This window comes from Ctenopharyngodon idella, chromosome 20 (genome assembly GCF_019924925.1).
Source record: "Ctenopharyngodon idella isolate HZGC_01 chromosome 20, HZGC01, whole genome shotgun sequence".
NCBI classification, from domain to species: domain Eukaryota; kingdom Metazoa; phylum Chordata; class Actinopteri; order Cypriniformes; family Xenocyprididae; genus Ctenopharyngodon; species Ctenopharyngodon idella.
This window is the reverse complement of record NC_067239.1, coordinates 5,219,574-5,238,502: the sequence shown is the minus strand read 5'-3', so window position 1 is coordinate 5,238,502 and position 18,929 is coordinate 5,219,574. Positions and strand designations below refer to the sequence as shown.

Sequence of the window (18,929 nt, the reverse complement as noted above, 5' to 3'; positions counted from 1 at the left end):
TGATCAAACAAACACTGAAAATAAATAAAAACCGAGGACACGAGAAAATTCATGGAACATTTGGAGCAATAAATTTGTGAGCAGGCCCGGAATGTGTCCCACGAGCTACAGGAGGCATGATCTGTAAAACAGGCAACCTTGAGAAATGTTTCACATGGGGATAGAAGGTGCTTTGCAAAGTGAAAAGATTATGTGATGTGTCCAGTGTCCCCAAAAAAGGCTTATTTCCCTTGTAAGCATGCTTATAGACATAAAGGTGAAGTTCTTCTGAATGTGTCTTTTAATCAAAACCTGATGTGCATCTCAATCAGCTCCCTATAGACAGTAAATCAGTATATCGTGACCTCAGTATATATGACCTCGTTGTACAATGTCACTACTGGTATTTATGAACAACAGCACAACTGGCATTTATTTTTATTTTTTATTTTTTTTTAATGTTATTTAAAGTGCATTATGACAATGTCCCTTTAAAGGGTTAGTTCACCCAAAAATGAAAATTCTGTCATTAATTACTCACCCTCATGTCTTTCCAAACCTGTAAGACCTTCGTTCATCTTTGGAACACAAATTAAGATATTTTTGATTAAATCCGATGGCTCAGTGAGGCCTCCATTGACAGCAAAATCATTAACACTTTCAGATGCCCAGAAAGCTACTAAAGACATATTTAAAACAGTTCATGTGACTACAGTGGCTCAACCTTAATGTTATGAAGTGACGAGAATACTTTTTGTGCACCAAAAATCAAAATAACGACTTTATTCAACAATATCTAGTGATGGGCGAGTTCAAAACACTGCTTCATGAAGCTTCGAAGCTTTACGAATCTTTTGTTTTGAATCAGTGGTTCGGAGCGTATCAAACTGCTACAGTCATGTGAACTATTGAAATTTCCAAACACTATGACGTAACAAAGCCTCGTTTACTGAAATCACGTGATTTTGGCGCTCCGAACCACTGATTCGAAACAAAAGATTCGTAAAGCTTCGAAGCTTCATGAAGCAGTGTTTCGAAATTGCCCGTCACTAGATATTGTTGAATAAAGTCATTATTTTGTTTTTTTGGTGCACAAAAATTATTTTCGTCGCTTTATAATATTAAGGTTGAACCACTGTAGTCACATGAACTGATTTAAATATGTTTTTAGTACCTTTCTGGATCTTGAGAGGTTTGGCGACATTGCTGGCTATGGAGGCCTCACTGAGCCATCGGATTTCATCAAAAATATCTTAATTTGTGTTCTGAAGATGAACAAAGGTCTTAGGGGGGTGGAACAACATGAGGGTGAGTAATTAATGACAGAATTTTCATTTTTGGGTGAACTAACCCTTTGAGACAAGTCATTTAACTCGGTGGCCATCTTTGAAACGCCTCTCGGAAATGCAAGTGCAGCTCCCATCTCTTTGAATGGAGAAACATCAAATTCTTCAAAGCTGTTCTCCAAGCTTTCAATTAAATTTCATATTTGAAATCACCACTGAAATCTGACAACAACTGTCTAATAAATGTTGTTTCTAAACGCTCGAATCATGACAAAAAACAGCATTTTTCAGGCTGAATCAAGCTAATACACATGCGCAGTCCTAAGTGCGTGTCTCTATAGGAAGAGCTTGTCTGACTGTTTCAACCGGAGCTTCTAACCAGTATTGCCAAGTCCGCGGTTATCCCGCGGAATTGGGCTACTTTTACACCATTGCCACGGGTTGTTTTTCATGTCCGCGGGTTGAAGCGACCCCAAATAACATGATATTTAGCCCCTGGAATGCGAATTTTATCAGGGGAACCCTGCCAAAAACGCGGATTTTACCCCCCAGAACGTAAGTTTTACCGTGGGACCCCACCCCCCCGAAACACGATTGGGCTAGTTTTGAGTAGCAATTGGGCAGGTTTAACCTCGGGCAGGTTTAACCTTGGGCAGCACTTAACCTCATCTTAATTTAAAAAAAAAAAAAAACTGTATACCTATCCTTTCACTTCCTCTAATCCCTCTCTATTGTAGCTTATGATACTCTGAGCATTACCTAAGACTTGTATTGTGAGCACTTTTTGTGTCTATTTGCCTCGTCATGACGACTCGCTTGTTGTATCCCTCACTTGTAAGTCGCTTTGGATAAAAGCGTCTGCCAAATGAGTAAATGTAAATGTAAATGTAAATGTTTTGTTGTGAAAACCTGGCAACTTTACCAATCGGCGATTGGCTCGTCTTTCTATATATTAAGTCTTATGAAAAATACTTTGAATGTTATACATACCTGCAACATTTCAGCCTTAAATTAATTATATTATATTCAGAACCTGTCTAGCAATGTATATTTATGCTGAAATAGTATAACAGTTTACTTTTTCAAAACATCTATTGCATATAAGTTGGCTCACGTAAATTATATTTTACACTTTAAGGGAAAGGTGCATTCAAGTCCTCCTGGGAAGCTTAAAGAAAATCCCGAGCTTCCCACTATTTACGATTTTGTGGTGGCGTTCATGTGCATTCAGCTCGTAAATACAATCTTTTCAACATGACTTGAATGCACCAACAGTGAGCATTGATGCTCCCTGGTTTTCACGGTGCACTGTGAGACTTTTTAGGGAGCGAACGTTTCAGTGCAATGGAAGGTTTTTGCGATAGAGACAGCCCTTAAAATCGCAGACTCCCTGATCAGTACCAGACCAGTGTATATTGACTCCCTAAAACTCTTGTCAATTGTTTCATTTTCAGAATCCTGTGAGACATTGAAGGATATGGAAAACTGATGAGAAATATCATTATATAAACAATGAGAAAGCCAAGTCTGACTTTGAATATTCCACTAAGTCACTTGGCTCAATTTGTTTATGCTATTTGAATCAAAACAGCAATATTTTTGACAAAAGACAGAGCTTTGGAACTGCACAGTAGTCAGCTATTTCACAACCCTCCACGTTTAAAAAGACTCCACTGACTCGCTTTTCTATGACTTTTGAACTTCAGGTTAATTTAAGGTGCCCGTGGGACACTTTAGGTTGTTTTTCATGTGGGTTATAAAGCTGTACTCCTCATACTTTCTGTTTGTCCAGTTTAACCTCTAACATCTCTTCATACAATGGAGGGAACATGTTTACAACCATACATATCAGCAATTCACAGAACATTAAACCAAAGAAATATATTTCAAAATTTATGAAGAAACAAATTTATGACCTTTGACTTCAAATGCCACTAAAACGAAATATTTATCTGCCTGTTGATCCTAATGTTTATACACTCAGTCAGAGTCCAGGGTTTGGTGCACGTTGAAAATGGCTAAAATAAACTTCCCCGTCGTCTTGATGAGACAAGCAGACGTCCTGAAAACTAGAAGAGAAAGAACAGGAGCGATTAAGTCACAGAGGATTTAGTTGAGGCCTTTAGATGGACAATTGAACATTTCATAAGGGCAGTATATGGAAAGGTGGCTGGCTGGTTGATGGGATGGTGATCAGCGGGAATCCTGACTTGGTTACAGGATTATAAACAACAGGAGCGAGGGATGCAAGGCTGAAGGATGAGTGGAATACCTGTGACAGATGAGTCCCACATGCACTTGAGCAGGCCTTCTTTCCGTCCATAAAAAACATTTCATTACTTGAAATAAACATTAATTGAAATAAAATAAAATATAAAAAAAACTTTCTAAAATTCTAAATAAATTTTTGTTTTGTTTAAAGGTGGTCTAAATATAAAACAAAATGTACATATATCTTTTGTGGAAGTCTTAGGACCAAAAAATGTTCGTCTAATCATTGCATTCGGTCTGAATGCAATGATATGACGTCCTACTTGCCTGTCAGTATGTATTTCCATACCTCTGAAGTCCACACACCTGCTCACGCAGACATCACCCATCATCAGCACGTTCGATGAAGCAATGCAGAGCTGTAAACAGAGTCACCGAGCGCCACAAACAGCAACCGCCTTTTACAGTTTCACCTGTACCAAAACAACAAGCTTTTGCTGTGTTCACGTCATCGTAACCGAAATTACAAGATGGCAACCTGTGACGTTCTACCTGGAACTGTTCACGTCCTTGGACTTGGATTTTTGCTTTCTGTGTCAACACTATCAACACTCAAAGATCAAAAATCAAAAGAGTTTTGCACACGAAAAATGGGCCAAAAAAGTTCAAAAGAATTTATTGTCCAGAGGCCACAAATTTTGCAAAGTGCAAAATTGCAAAAAGTGTATATCAGCATTCGTTTGGACACTACGCTTTTCGAGTCTCAACTCTATCAACGCTGAAATGAATCTGCAGCAGTCAGGTGGTACAAGTAAGAGCTGTGTTAGTTGTTTACATTCATGTTTACATTCATTATTATTGTAATGTTATGAGCTTTGAGACATGAGGTAATTTAACGCCATCTCTCGTGACGCTTTGCAGACTCTGCTCTGGCTGTACACGACCTGCGCGTTCATGTGTTTTGGAGGAGGCGTGGCTTTGGAGACGCTCTGAAGGGAGGGTGGAATCTTATGCTTTCAAAGCTAGCTTGCTATTGCTAGCCTCTCCGAAATTGCCTACCCTACCTTTAAGTTGAAGTACTATAATAACTAAAAGACCAACTAAAACTAAAAACTAAAACTTAATAAAAACTATATAGACATATTTTAAAAAAAAAAACACAAGAACACAACAAACTTACATTAAAATGGAAACAGCAAATATAAATATAAAATGAACTATAACTGAACTATAATAGTATGTCAATGATACTAAAATAATAATGATACACTTTTACCACACACATATGCACATCCTCAGATAAGAATGCACATCACACTCTCTAATATGCAAAATGGAGCCTACAGCACATATTGACCTATAGTAACATTACAACAACAGGAGTTTTGAGTTTCACTGTTTGCCTGGAATTTTGCTGCTGGTGACTTAACAACCAAATCTTGCTTGTATATACTCTTGTGTACTGTATGTTCAGTTTTTGTTCGTCCTTGTTGTTCCTTTGTCATCTTTGCTTTATTTTTACCAAAGCATTACTTTTCTTTGTTTCAGCTATGATAAAGAAACATCTACTCTTGCATTGCGTGTTTGTGCATTTTGGGGGCGGAGCAATAAAGGGAGGTGTGTGGTTGTTTGGATTGATTTCAAATATCAACAGTGTCTCTCAGAAATCACTTACTGCACCTTTATATATCATATAGTCATTATGCATTTATAATGCAGTTCTTTTGAGTACTTGATTCTGGTCGTTCTGCAAACAAATATTTATGTTTGGTGACAGCTACATTTTATAACTGACTGTTTTTCCAGGCAACCTATTTCCTATGTGTGATAGTTTTATGTCTTTCTTTTCTTCACATAATAAATTAAATTTACATGGAGACCTTGATCATTCTGGGTATGTTTGCTGATAATGACTGGTTGCCTGTACGTTATTCCTTGCGTGTTATTCACAGGTGGGTTATGTGACATAAGACTGTCTATGATAAAGAAATAGATACAACTTTTAAAATAAATAAATAAATGATAAAACCACAAAGTAAAAAGCAATAACATATTATTCACATTTTAATCATTATTTTCATGTTTTTAAACTTATTTTTTCAGTATCATTAATTATTAATCCATAAATATTAATATATTACATTAGTTTATATTATATTAGTTGCACCACATGATATTTTACTATCCTGAACTAACCTTGCCTTGTCATAAAAGGTCAAATTCTTTGATATTTTACGAGACGTCTTGACCTTGACACAAAGTCATGAGGGTCTTTGCTTATGACATAATTTCCTGTTTTTATTTCTGCATCTTGGTTGCACCACATGAATTGAGTTGGTCACAGCATATGACTTTGATTTGGTGGAATTTTTCTAAATATTAATAAGTAATGAGAAGTTAAAGGATTAGTTCACTTCTGAATGAAAATTTGCTGATAATTTACTCACCCCCATGTCATCCAAGATGTCCATGTCTTTCTTTCTTCAGTGGAAAAGAAATTAAGGTTTTTGATGAAAACATCCGGGATTATTCTCCTTATAGTGGACTTCAATGGCCTCCAAACGGTTGAAGGTCAAAATTACAGTTTCACTGCAGCTTCAAAGGGCTTTAAACGATACCAGACGAGGAATAAGGGTCTTATCTAGCGAAATGTCATTTTCGAAAAAAATACAACTGTATATGCTTTATATAAACAAACGTTCGCCTTTTAAGTGCCTCCGCCAAAACCGCATTTCTGTGTTCTTCAAAAAGCTTACGCTGTACAGGTGCTGGTCATATAATTAGAATATCATCAAAAAGTTGATTTATTTCACTAATTCCATTCAAAAAGTGAAACTTGTATATTATATTCATTCATTACACACAGACTGATATATTTCAAATGTTTATTTCTTTTAATTTTGATGATTATAACTGACAACTAAGGAAAATCCCAAATTCAGTATCTCAGAAAATTAGAATATTGTGAAAAGGTTCAATATTGAAGACACCTGGTGCCACACTCTAATCAGCTAATTAACTCAAAACACCTGCAAAGGCCTTTAAATGGTCTCTCAGTCTAGTTCTGTAGGCTACACAATCATGGGGAAGACTGCTGACTTGACAGTTGTCCAAAAGACGACCATTGACACCTTGCACAAGGAGGGCAAGACACAAAAGGTCATTGCAAAAGAGGCTGGCTGTTCACAGAGCTCTGCGTCCAAGCACATTAATAGAGAGGCGAAGGGAAGGAAAAGATGTGGTAGAAAAAAGTGTACAAGCAATAGGAATAACCGCACCCTGGAGAGGATTGTGAAACAAAACCCATTCAAAAATGTGGGGGAGATTCACAAAGAGTGGACTGCAGCTGGAGTCAGTGCTTCAAGAACCACTACGCACAGACGTATGCAAGACATGGGTTTCAGCTGTCGCATTCCTTGTGTCAAGCCACTCTTGAACAACAGACAGCGTCAGAAGCGTCTCGCCTGGGCTAAAGACAAAAAGGACTGGACTGCTGCTGAGTGGTCCAAAGTTATGTTCTCTGATGAAAGTAAATTTTGCATTTCCTTTGGAAATCAGGGTCCCAGAGTCTGGAGGAAGAGAGGAGAGGCACACAATCCACGTTGCTTGAGGTCCAGTGTAAAGTTTCCACAGTCAGTGATGGTTTGGGGTGCCATGTCATCTGCTGGTGTTGGTCCACTGTGTTTTCTGAGGTCCAAGGTCAACGCAGCCGTATACCAGGAAGTTTTAGAGCACTTAATGCTTCCTGCTGCTGACCAACTTTATGGAGATGCAGATTTCATTTTCCAACAGGACTTGGCTCTTGCACACAGTGCCAAAGCTACCAGTACCTGGTTTAAGGACCATGGTATCCCTGTTCTTAATTGGCCAGCAAACTCACCTGACCTTAACCCCATAGAAAATCTATGGGGTATTGTGAAGAGGAAGATGCGATATGCCAGACCCAACAATGCAGAAGAGCTGAAGGCCACTATCAGAGCAACCTGGGCTCTTATAACACCTGAGCAGTGCCACAGACTGATCGACTCCATGCCAAGCCGCATTGCTGCAGTAATTCAGGCAAAAGGAGCCCCAACTAAGTATTGAGTGCTGTACATGCTCATACTTTTCATGTTCATACTTTTCAGTTGGCCAAGATTTCTAAAAATCCTTTCTTTGTATTGGTCTTAAGTAATATTCTAATTTTCTGAGATACTGAATTTGGGATTTTCCTTAGTTGTCAGTTATAATCATCAAAATTAAAAGAAATAAACATTTGAAATATATCTATCTGTGTGTAATGAATGAATATAATATACAAGTTTCACTTTTTGAATGGAATTAGTGAAATAAATCAACTTTTTGATGATATTCTAATTATATGACCAGCACCTGTATGTCCTGCGCCTTCCCTATTCAATTTACGGAACGAACGCAGCGCCAGTTACATTTTTTCCGTAAGTAGAATAGGGAAGGTGTATGATATACAGCGTAAGCATTTTGGAGAATGCGGAAATGCGGTTTTGGCGGAGGCACTTAGAAGGCGAACGTTTGTTTATATAAAACATATACAGTTGTATTTTTTTCGAAAATGACCGATCGTTTCGCTAGATAAGACCCTTATTCCTCGTCTGGTATCGTTTAAAGCCCTTTGAAGCTGCATTGAAACTGTAATTTTGACCTTCAACCGTTTGGAGGCCATTGAAGTCCACTATAAGGAGAATAATCCTGGAATGTTTTCATCAAAAACCTTAATTTCTTTTCGACTGAAGAAAGAAAGACATGAACATCTTGGATGACATGGGGGTGAGTAAATTATCAGGAAAAGTTTTTTTGAAAGTGGACTAATCCTTTAATAAGTAATATATATGGAGAATTTTTAAGAATTTAATTCTTTTAATTAGACTTTTTGTTCTTCATTATGATATAAGAACAGTTGTATCACACAGCTGTATCACTATTTTTTATTTTAGAACAAACTGAACAAATCTGTAACCATCTATCTTCTTAGTAAATGTCCAAGGAAATGGGATGTGATCAAGCCACACAGAACCTGAAATCTTTTCCCAAGATGGTATTCATGTCATAAAGACCTGAGGGTGAGAAGGTCAAAAGGTGTCCTGCTTTCTTTCTGTCTGTTTGCAGTTTCCTCCACTACCGGTGCAGTTGATCAATCTTAAACTGACCTTGACTGCAGAACAGACCTCAATCAAACATCCATGTCTCTGGATACATTAGTCATTGCTGTGCTGCAGCATGTGATGGAGCAGGAAGCATTAATCTTTCCCAGTAAAGTGTTTACCTACTGTCACGAAGACTTCAAACACCATGACACAGGTCACACCTGCCGTTTGTCCTGAAGTTTAGAGTTCACCAGAGGTCAAATTTACTTCCGAATGGTGTCCACACAGGATGCTGCCGTTTTACTCAGTAGGCCTACAATGTTTTCAAGACCATCTTATTCATCATCATGGGTTGAAAACATACCTAGGGTTAAAGTCAATATACTTGTACTTTGCTTTTTTTAAAAAAAAAAAAAAAACCTTTAGATTACACATTATGTACTCAGCATAATAATTTTAGTACAAATTTTAATTTAAAAAGGAAGCTGCATTTCAGTATTTATTACATCAACAGACACTAACACGCTGTAACTTTTGGCCCTGTAGCGGCTATGCGTGACTGGGCGACCGAATTTGTCACTACACCAGCAACTAAACTATGCCACTCCCACATCATACACGTGTCAGCTTTTCTGTATTTATGGATATGAAGAGTCACGAGGCACACATGGGCTAGTGATGTATATGCAATTTCCGACGAAAACTTCTTTCTTGCCTATTGTGATGCATATATGAATGAAACAGCTTTTCAAACAAGAAAAAATGTAGGGCGGGCTTGATTTTATCCATCAGGAATTGATTGGATGGTTGTGGTTTGCTATTGCTGTGATCTCATGTAAGTGACAGGTTGTCCCACCCTTGGGCAAATAAACACGTTAATTTGAGAAGAGAAGAGATGTTGCTGCATAAGGGATGGGAAGTTTTGATTAAAGATTACAAGAGCACATGAATTTAAAAAAAATAATGTGGCCTCACTTTGGACCCCACTGAATAAGGCAAAATGATATGAAAAACAGAGCTTTCCAATGAATCTTTGTTCTGTCAGATGTTAGCTGGCAAAAGCCTCTCTTTTCACCTCATCCTTCAAACAGACCTAAACAATGTTTGTGAAACCCTTAGATCACCTGCTGCTGTCTAGTCAACAAGGCAATAAACACGTTTTCCCTAAACAGGAACTGTGCGTACAATTATTCCACCAGATCCGTAAAGGTGCTACACCACAAAAAAGTCTTGCTGAAGATGAGGAGGAAAGCACCAGATGTTTGTGGAGGCCTCCTGATGGGTCACTGCAAGATGCTGCTGTCGATTATGACCTTTTAAACTGGATTCCTGCACTTTATAGGACATCTTAGGGAGAAAGAGCGCAGTTTATGGCCTCATTCACCTGCACCATTAATGATCACTTTCTCACATGTGAAGTTACAGGTCCATTAGAACACATGAGACTCTTTAGTCTGTGATTGAAAAAGCTTGGGTTCAGTACTTTTATACTTTTAATACTTTTATTCAGCATGAACACATTTAGTTGATAGACACTGACAGCGAAGACATTTATAATGTTACTAAAAACTTATATTTCAATTAAATGCTGTTCTTATGAACTTTCTATTCATTAAAGAATCCTGAAAAAAGTGTTGATGTTTCTACAAAAATATTATGCAGCACAGCTGTTTTTAACATTGATAATTATAAGAAATGTTTCTTGAGCAGAAAATCAGCATATTAGAATGATTTCTGAAGGATCATGTGACACTGAAGACTGGAGTAATGATGCTGAAAATTCAGCTTTATCATCACAGGAATGTTTTTTACATGACATGGACAAATGTTTTATATATATATATTATATCAATGACGTGACGGGTCATTTTTTTCTCCAAAGGCCTTAATAATAATAATAAAAAACAAAGATATGACATCCAAAGTATGTAAGATAGTACAATTAGATCTCTTTTATTGAATCCAAAAGGTTTTAATTATATTTTGCTACATATAAAGGTATTTTAAAAGATTTTGAAGTGTCAAAAGGTCATTAGGTTTAACCGTCCAAAGGCCAATACAGCCATTTCATTTGTGATTAAAATATCTAAAAATGTAATGTATATATTTTTTTATTCTGGCATGATTTTATAACATCATATATCAACAGAGTGCAAAATGGTATTAAAATTATGTGTTGAAGTCGTTGCTTTGTTATGAGAAAGAATGTCTGGAAAAATGAATTTCATTGATGTCATTCGGAGTTACCAATATAAAGGGGCCATTTTGGATCAAGTCATGCGGTCAATATCATGTGACATGATGTGACATCATTCAGACACCTGCAAAGGACCACATGGTCATGAAGCAAAGTAACTAACTCTCTTTAAACTATTTGAAAAATTCATGTTTTCGCTTGCTCATACGCATGTCCCGAAACGTCAGGTCATTCGGTACAACTGCTATAAAACATGGAAAATGCTGTAATATTTAAAAAACTTGTATTAAATATAAAATGTTTGATTGTCATTTTGCTAGCTAGATATCAGGCTATTAGAATTGTTTGAAAATATCGTCATTTGGTATAACCAAAAGTGTCATTCGGTAAAACACTTTTAAAAACCTTATTCGCCAATGACCCATTATATATATATATATATATATATATATATATATATATTACACACACACACACACAGTGGGTACGGAAAGTATTCAGACCCCCTTAAATTTTTCACTCTTTGTTATATTGCAGCCATTTGCTAAAATCATTTAAGTTCATTTTTTTTTCCTCATTAATGTACACACAGCACCCCATATTGACAGAAAAACAGAATTGTTGACATTTTTGCAGATTTATTATAAAAGAAAAACTGAAATATCACATGGTCATAAGTATTCAGACCCTTTGCTCAGTATTTAGTAGAAGCACCCTTTTGATCTAATACAGCTATGAGTCTTTTTGGGAAAGATGCAACAAGTTTTTCACACCTGGATTTGGGGATCCTCTGCCATTCCTCCTTGCAGATCCTCTCCAGTTCTGTCAGGTTGGATGGTAAACGTTGGTGGACAGCCATTTTTAGGTCTCTCCAGAGATGCTCAATTGGGTTTAAGTCAGGGCTCTGGCTGGGCCATTCAAGAACAGTCACGGAGTTGTTGTGAAGCCACTCCTTCGTTATTTTAGCTGTGTGCTTAGGGTCATTGTCTTGTTGGAAGGTAAACCTTCGGCCCAGTCTGAGGTCCTGAGCACTCTGGAGAAGGTTTTCGTCCAGGATATCCCTGTACTTGGCCGCATTCATCTTTCCCTCGATTGCAACCAGTCGTCCTGTCCCTGCAGCTGAAAAACACCCCCACAGCATGATGCTGCCACCACCATGCTTCACTGTTGGGACTGTATTGGACAGGTGATGAGCAGTGCCTGGTTTTCTCCACACATACCGCTTAGAATTAAGGCTAAAAAGTTCTATCTTGGTCTCATTAGACCAGAGAATCTTATTTCTCACCATCTTGGAGTCCTCCATGCGGGCTTTCATGTGTCTCGCACTGAGGAGAGGCTTCCGTCGGGTCACTCTGCCATAAAGCTCCGACTGGTGGAGGGCTGCAGTGATGGTTGACTTTCTACAACTTTCTCCCATCTCCTGACTGCATCTCTGAAGCTCAGCCACAGTGATCTTTGGGTTCTTCTTTACCTCTCTCACCAAGGCTCTTCTCCCCCGATAGCTGTTTGGCCGGACAGCCAGCTCTAGGAAGGGTTCTGGTCGTCCCAAACGTCTTCCATTTAAGGATTATGGAGGCCACTGTGCTCTTAGGAACCTTAAGTGCAGCAGAAATTTTTTTGTAACCTTGGCCAGATCTGTGCCTTGCCACAATTCTGTCTCTGAGCTCTTCAGGCAGTTCCTTTGACCTCATGATTCTCATTTGCTCTGACATGCACTGTGAGCTGTAAGGTCTTATATAGACAGGTGTGTGGCTTTCCTAATCAAGTCCAATCAGTATAATCAAACACAGCTGGACTCAAATGAAGGTGTAGAACCATCTCAAGGATGATCAGAAGAAATGGACAGTACCTGAGTTAAATATATGAGTGTCACAGCAAAGGGTCTGAATACTTAGGACCATGCGAAATTCAGTTTTTCTTTTTTAATAAATCTGCAAAAATGTCAACAATTCTGTGTTTTTCTGCCAATATGGGGTGCTGTGTGTACATTAATGAGGAAAAAAAATGAACTTAAATGATTTTAGCAAATGGCTGCAATATAACAAAGAGTGAAAAATTTAAGGGGGTTTGAATACTTTCCATACCCACTGTATATATATAAAATATTTGTGTGTGAATTGATGTAAGTTAGTGGAACAAATTACATCACATAATTTTTTAAAATATCCACAAGGCATTTAGAAACTTTATTATGTATATCGCCAGACAACCAATAGTTTTGGTTGTCTGACAAGTATTAATGTTTACAGGATGTTTCTTCGCCTTAAACACTTGTTTCCCCTCTAGACAGACATCCACCAACATGTTTATACATTGTGAACTCGAAAAGCATCAGACAAAAGCATTTCCACACGATTAAGAGTTGAGGAATGTTGTTGTGTATAATTGAGGGTCATCAAGGTGCCTGTTTCTCGCCGTCTTTCTTTGTTTTCCATGGATGCCACTCCTTGATCTTTATGGGCACGCACCCGAAAGCCCAGCAGGTGCTGGGACAGGGACGCGGCCCGTGTTTTGATGTGGTTGGGACATAGACAGTTTGCAAGAGCTCCTGAATACCGGAGATGTTTTCCCTAGCCATTTGACTCGGTGCTCTGTTGCATTCTCTCAGCAGTTGTTTGCATCCCAATCATCCCGTGCAACCAGGAATTCAAACCTGAGGTGCTTTTAAAAATTCTTTCCCTTCACAATGCTCCAAACTAAATTTGAGTGCATCCAGCAAGCAAATCCATTGTAAAAGGCCCTTTAATGCATAAAACCCAACTATTTTTCTGTTTGAAATTTGAGCCTAGCAGACATACAAATATGTTCCAGGATACTAACTTTAAAATGTTTGCTTTATAGCCCTATTAATGATTTTAGTTTAGTGATTATATTTATGTCTGATGAATCTAACTTTAGGCTCATATTAGAGATACTGACCCCATCAAAAAAACAAGAGACCTAGAACTACTTTCCATTTTGGAGAGGTTCAAAAGCAGTTTATTGCTCCTATTCTTATATAAGCATTTATGGTATTGTACATGCATAGCAGTGAGTCCGAGTAATGGCTGTGAGTAAAAAGCATATCACATGCAGAAATTAGCACACGCTTCCATTTAAAATCTGTAAAAATTGTTAATGTTTTTAAAAGAAGTCTCTTATGCTCACCAAGGCTGCGTTTATTTGATCAAAAATAAAATAAAAACTAATATTGTGAAATATCATTACAATTTAAAATAACTGTTTTCTATTTTAATACATTTTAAAATGTATTCCTGTGATGATAAAGCTGAATTTTCAGCATCATTACTCCAGTCTTCAGTGTCACATGACATTTTTTTTCAGGATTCTTTGATAATTTTTTTTACAAATAATGAAATGTTTTTGAACCTTCTTTATGAGTAGTGGGATGCAATACTGCTTTGTGAATCAAATGCGTCCATATACACGTGTTACCAATAAAGTATTCTTTGTCATGAGGGAAAGAGGGACAGGAAGAGAAAGTGAGTCAGTGAGTGAGTGAGTGAATGAATGAGAGAGACAATGCAAGAAACAGCAGTGAAAACACTGCCTGCATGCCATTAATAATGAGAAACACAAACAGTAGATGATATAACTGTAATACAGAGTTACATTCCCCCTGCGCAGAGGGCAGATGAACAAACAGAAGGTGTCACAGGAACATCCCGAAGATTTATGACTCTGAATTCCCCATGTCTCTATCCTCAGATCTGCTCTGTCCTCTCTCTCTCTCTCTCTCTCTCTCTCTCACACACACACACACACACACATACACGTTTGCTTCACTATATTATTAAAGACATTGCATAGACTTCCATTTATTTTATATCAGGTTAATGATATCTTGTATCACCTAACCCAAGCCTTACCCCCTAAACCTACCCCTCACAAAAATATGTGCAAAACACTATTTAAATAAAAACATGTTCTGGCTGATTTATACATATTTTTAACTGGTAAGGACCAGTAAAATGTCCTCACTAGTCGGTTGTCATAATATTTCACTAAATAAGTGAGGCCCTCACAAGTATAGCCAAACCTACATACACACAAACACACACACTTGTTTGTTTTCCTATACTTGTGAGGACCTCCATAGACGTAATGATTTTTATACTATACAAACTGTATATCCTATCCCCTTACTACACTAACCCTACCCTAAAATGAGGCGTTAAAATTAGGTCATCTGACATTGCATAAACAGTTGATTGGTGATGACGAACATGATTCAGGGAAACAGCTCACTGCGCGATTAGAGCCTATAGAATGCAGTTATATGCCCCTAAAATTCAAGATATTGGGCCAAAATGCCCCTGTATGTGTTTTTGTCTAACATTTATATCATATGGTATAGTTAAGCAATATCACACGAGCAACGAGGGCTGATGCTGATTTTATACAACAGTTCAATAAATAAGAAGTTAATATTGTGTTATATTTTAGACACAACATTGTATGTTTTTGATACCTATAAAGCCATAGCAGAACTGTTGTGGGTCTCCGAGAAACACAGCAGTGTTTCTGAATGAATTCGCGTATTGAACGAATCGGGTGAACGAATGATTCAACGGCCCATTCATAAGAGAGCCATTTACTTCATTCCTGAATGAATCAGCCGTTTGAACGAATCGAATGAATGAATGACTCAGTGACTTACTCATTTAGACATTTATCGCCACCTAATGGCAGTTTCAGTTTCTTATTTAGAGTATCATTTCATAAAAAAAATAATAAAAATAAGTAAAAATTAACAATTAAAGGTATACTTCACTCTAAAATGAAAATTCTGCCTCACTCTAATGGCCGTTGTAGCTAAAAAAGTTTGTGTAATAAATTATGTTGAATCAAATATATTTCTTTCTAAAGCCACTTTTTGTAATGTCTATTTGATATTTTTCTAATTTTCTCACTTTAAATTGTCTTTTGAATGTAATTGCCCAGCCAAATTTGATGTATGATTAGAGTAATTAATCGCCACATCGTGTAATAAAGTAGATAATAAATTGAATCGCTTGACAGCCCTAACATATTAATTACTATAGCTAATGGTAACTTAATTAAAATCCATCTAGATTCATTACTAATTCAAATTAATACTGGAATGAAAGAGTTTTTTTTTTTATAAACAAAGCATTTATTTAAAAGACAAAGAGGATGGAGTACATTTTAAACCGTTTAAGACCAGCACATCAGTGCATTCGTTTGAGCCAGAGCCAAACTGAGCTCTGATTGGCTGATTCTGCTTGGAAAGAGAACAGAACTCAGTCTTGGTGTTTTGTGCGCTTGGTCTCCGGTGCGTTGTTAAGCTGGGAGAAGTGTTCCGACAAGGCTGCCAGGGCGCGGTACCGATGGGAGATGCTGTTCTTCACTTCTTTAGGGAGCTCAGCATAACTGCCCACAGAAACACAAAACAGAGGAAAGAGAAAAACAAAAAAGGTTTTAGTGGTTCTTATAATTTAATCTGAAAATTTAACAGCATTCGATTTGAGCTATTGTTGCCATAAGTGTAGCCATTAAGGGCTTGTGTTTCCTTATCACTGATTTAAGTTTATGTTTCATTCTTTAAAGATGAATACAGCAACTTTTGCAATCTTACACTGTGATCACATAAACTGTAGGAAAAGTCTATCATAAATATTTATACATATTGTTAATCAAAGCACATTGCATTTAATTTGAACAATACTGTCATCTAGTGGTGAACCTGAAAAACACCATTTAAAACTCAAATTATCCTCACGTTTTTTCATAACCATCAGGCTGGAAACAAGGATCCCATCCAAAATCCCTTGGGCCCCTGGGCTCAACAATACGGCCCTGAAAAATATTATTAGAAATATCTGAGGGATGAATAATTGGGTTAACACAGTATAACGCATTCATGCACAGTACCTTTCAAAATTTCGGGGTCAGTATTTTTTTTGTCACTTGCTCTTAACACACACACACACAAATCATGGGCATGATTCGAAAAGGTAAAACATGTTTTGGAAAATATATATTTCACATAAGAATTGAAAATGAGATTTTTGTACATTTTTCATAACTATAAATGTAACTTTTTTCAAGTTCACATTTTTAAACTTTTTTCAATTCAGCAATAATTTGCCAAGTGTCGTCATTTAAAAGCTCCAAAATGCTTCAAATCATTCAAGATTGATGACAGTTCAAGTTGGAAATTTCATTTTCATGTCCATGCTGAAGTAAATAAATGGATTATAACTACTGCATAAATATAATTTAGTAGCATAAAATAAAATATTAAATAAAAAACATTATCAAATGAAAATATAGTACAATCATTTCATTGAAATACAAATAAAAAAAATCTGTTATTTTTGACCGACACACTAACAGTACCAGAGGGTTAAAACATCTTACCGACTTTCAAACTTTCAAATGGTAGTGTACATTACAAATCTGTGATACAGTACATCTCATCTGTCAATGGATTTGGTTTATTTACTGATAGTGATATTGGAGACAGAAAATGATGTGGAAAAGATGGGGGGAAACAAGATGAGAGCCTTAAACTTGCACCAAACCTCAGTGTAAAAACCAGTATACCACAGTGAATAAACATGCTCACCTCGGTTATTCCTCTGAACAGCTGAACTGGCTCCTCTTTTCCAGCACAGAAAGCAAATGTACACAGAGCCCAGGCTGATTTATCTTCAAAACCTGCCAGCAATTTATACAATCCTGCAAACATATAAAAGAAAACAGCTTAATGAATTACAGAAATTCAACAGATGTAGCCCAAATCTTTGTCAAATTATCTTACCTTCAGGCTTCAGTTTATCCAAGAACCATTTTCTGTCAAGAGAAGAAAAATATTTACTGTACTGTGTGTGTGCAACAGACCTATACCATACATACCATTTTATATTTACAGCATATAAAGGAACTAGAGAGAGACTCACATGTAAGGTCCTGGTAGTCCTCCTAGTGCCCTGAAGCACAGACATGTGTCCTCCACCAGCACTGGCCCATCCACCTTCACAGAAAACACAAAGATCATGTGTGAGCCGAGGCATCGACCCAGTGAAAGCCAGTGACAAAAGTGTGCAATTTACAAACCTGCCTTGCTGCTTCTTGACACTTCTGGATAGAAATCTCATCTGGTTCTCCCTGATATTCAGGCACTGTAAGCCACAATCGCATTATAAATACAGCAACAGCATGCTTGACAAGTCAACAAAGCATTAGTAATAGCCAGATACTTACAGTCAATCTTCTTAGAGATCAGTTTGTAGGGAAATTTGTCACCAAGGATCTGAACTACCTGTTTGTAAAATAATTTGAATTACAAAAACAAAACATAATATTATACTGTACACGTGTTTTCCGGATTTACCAATACTGAGTAACATTGTAATTTAGGCTGAATTTTGACCCATTCTATAGTATTTCTACATAATGATAAAAATTTTTTTACTGTTTATTTCTATAAAATTTCAAGATAATGGTTTTAATATGCATTTTTCTAATCTCCCTTAAAAAAAATGATTATAAAATAAAACAGTTAATATGACTTGCTGTAATGTTGACCATGATTTTAACCACTGAACAAGAAATAAAAACTTATTTTTAAACATTCCAGGCCGTTTTTTGTAGCCTGTTTGTGTGAATAGCTCGAATGTGTGAAGTTGGTTAACTTGAATCTAAAAAAAAATCATATAAACAATAAAATACACTAACTAACAATGCGTTTATTTAGCAGGACTGGATAGCATTTCACTTTTGAAGCTGCCATAACATATCTTACAGTGCTTCATGACATGTGAGGAGACTATTCATGCACTGCAAAACACTTATTCACATTCTATTTTACATTGTACTTAGATTGGTTAGTTTGTGGCTGGCTCGCTATTTTAAAACAAGCCGCCACACTCTCACCTCTTCCAATTTTTTCGCGTTCCCGGTAACGAATACCACAGCTCTGCCGGTAGGTACTGCCATGCTTCAGCCTTTTTCCGCCATACAACAACTCACTGTCGGAATGGTAAAAACATTGGACCTCTGTCATCGAGCTAAAACTTCCACCAATCAGTGAACGCCTACGCCACATTCTAGACACGCCCCATCACACACTGACCAATCGCTGCTTGTTCTATATCGTCCTTCTGTAAAATCACTCCGGGTGGAAAG

General features: G+C 37.1%; 1 protein-coding gene across 1 annotated transcript; it reads right to left on the bottom strand.

Moving 5' to 3' along the window:
* Positions 1–15,888: 15,888 nt before the first annotated feature.
* itpa (inosine triphosphatase (nucleoside triphosphate pyrophosphatase)) lies at positions 15,889–18,841 on the bottom strand. The gene is made up of 8 exons (XM_051875919.1): positions 18,678–18,841; positions 18,006–18,063; positions 17,859–17,923; positions 17,702–17,775; positions 17,563–17,594; positions 17,368–17,480; positions 16,519–16,595; positions 15,889–16,169 (listed from the first exon to the last, which is right to left on the bottom strand). Exons 1-8 carry the CDS (start codon positions 18,738–18,740, stop codon positions 16,040–16,042), a joined length of 612 nt encoding a protein of 203 aa, XP_051731879.1. The 5' UTR covers positions 18,741–18,841; the 3' UTR covers positions 15,889–16,039.
* Positions 18,842–18,929: the final 88 nt, after the last annotated feature.

What these genes read in the sequence shown, in the direction of transcription:
- itpa (XM_051875919.1), bottom strand. Translation starts at nt 18,740, where the DNA reads ATGGCAGTACCTACCGGCAGAGCTGTGGTATTCGTTACCGGGAACGCG. An exon ending in GTCAAGAAGCAGCAAGGCAG is followed by an intron (nt 17,776 to 17,858) that starts GTTTGTAAATTG and finishes TTTTCTGTGAAG; the next exon opens with GTGGATGGGCCAGTGCTGGT. An exon ending in TGTTCAGAGGAATAACCGAG is followed by an intron (nt 16,596 to 17,367) that starts GTGAGCATGTTT and finishes AATATTTTTCAG; the next exon opens with GGCCGTATTGTTGAGCCCAG.